This window comes from Eimeria tenella, genomic scaffold (assembly GCF_000499545.2).
Source record: "Eimeria tenella Houghton genomic scaffold, Eth_scaff2486, whole genome shotgun sequence".
In the NCBI taxonomy this organism is placed as follows: Eukaryota; Apicomplexa; class Conoidasida; order Eucoccidiorida; family Eimeriidae; genus Eimeria; species Eimeria tenella.
Window position 1 is genome coordinate 611 of NW_013542351.1, and position 1022 is coordinate 1632.

The 1022-nt window shown below is 67.4% G+C and overlaps 1 protein-coding gene across 1 annotated transcript in view; it reads left to right on the forward strand.

Annotated features, from left to right (window-relative positions):
* Window positions 1-1022, forward strand: part of ETH_00039685 (uncharacterized protein) — a gene marked incomplete at both ends in the record, with an annotated part of 1197 nt that overhangs the window by 157 nt on the left and 18 nt on the right. Inside the window, one exon of the mRNA XM_013375021.1 lies at window positions 1-1020. Coding sequence (XP_013230475.1) covers window positions 1-1020 — 1020 coding nt within the window. The remainder of the gene's footprint in view (window positions 1021-1022) is intronic.

Here is a 1022-nt window from a genome sequence, read left to right on the forward strand (position 1 = left end):
GCGGCCCTCCGAGTTTGCATCAGCAGCAGCCACAGCACACCACTAGCAGCACAAACAGCAACACAACCACTAGCAGCAGCGCACCCAGCAGCAGCAGCAGCGGCAGCGCACCCAGCAGCAGCAGCAGCAGCAGCAGCAGCAGTGCGTGGTGTGGGTTACTGTGCAGCTCCCCAGTGCCCACGTGGCTGCGCTCTTACATAGCAGCACATTCGCTGCCTTCTACAATGGAGGCCCTTCGAGAGAATGCTTTGCGGCTGGTGGCTTCTTCGGGGAGGGTACTGGACCCGGGGGCCCTCAGGGGCCCCCAGGGGGCCCCCCTGACTGCGCAGCAGCTGGCACTTCTTGACCAGCAATTCCAAATCCACAGTCCCCAGTGGCGGAGGCCCCAAGAAGGGGCCCCCCAGGGCTCAGGGGGGCCCCTCAAAGGGCCCCCGGCCCGGCAAGTCCCTGTTGAGAGGCACCTGCAGCTGCTGGAGCAGCAGCAGGAACTGCAGCAGCAGCAGCAACAGCAGGACCTGCAGCAGCAACAGCAGTTGGAGCTGCAGCAGCTGCAGCCCTCTGGGGCCACCGCAGAGGCCGCGGATGCCGGTGCCGCATCAGCCCCTGCAGCAGTAGCAGCAGCAGAAGCAGCAGACGAGGTCAAGCAGCTCGTGCTGCACGGAAGTCTCAGAGGAGCCTCTTGTCGTGTTCAGCGAGCTGCTGTACCCCTTAGGCTGGGGGGCCCCTACGAAGTGACTCTGGGGGCCCCTCCAGCTGCTGGTGCAGCAGAGGCTGCCGGAGCAGGAGCTGCTTCTTGGGCGCTTCGCTGGCTGCTGCCGCTGCAGCAGCAGTGGGGCCCCCCTGCAGCAGCACGGTGGGCCCTTAGGGGGGCCTTGCGTCTCTTGGGGCCCAAGAAACTGGGGCCCCCCTGCAGCTGCAGCGGAGCGGGGCAGGGGGCCCCCCTGGCGTGGCCACAGGGGGGCCCCCAGAGTCCCCCCTGTGACTTGTGTCTGTTTTCGGGGCCCCCCTGGGGCCCCCGGCTG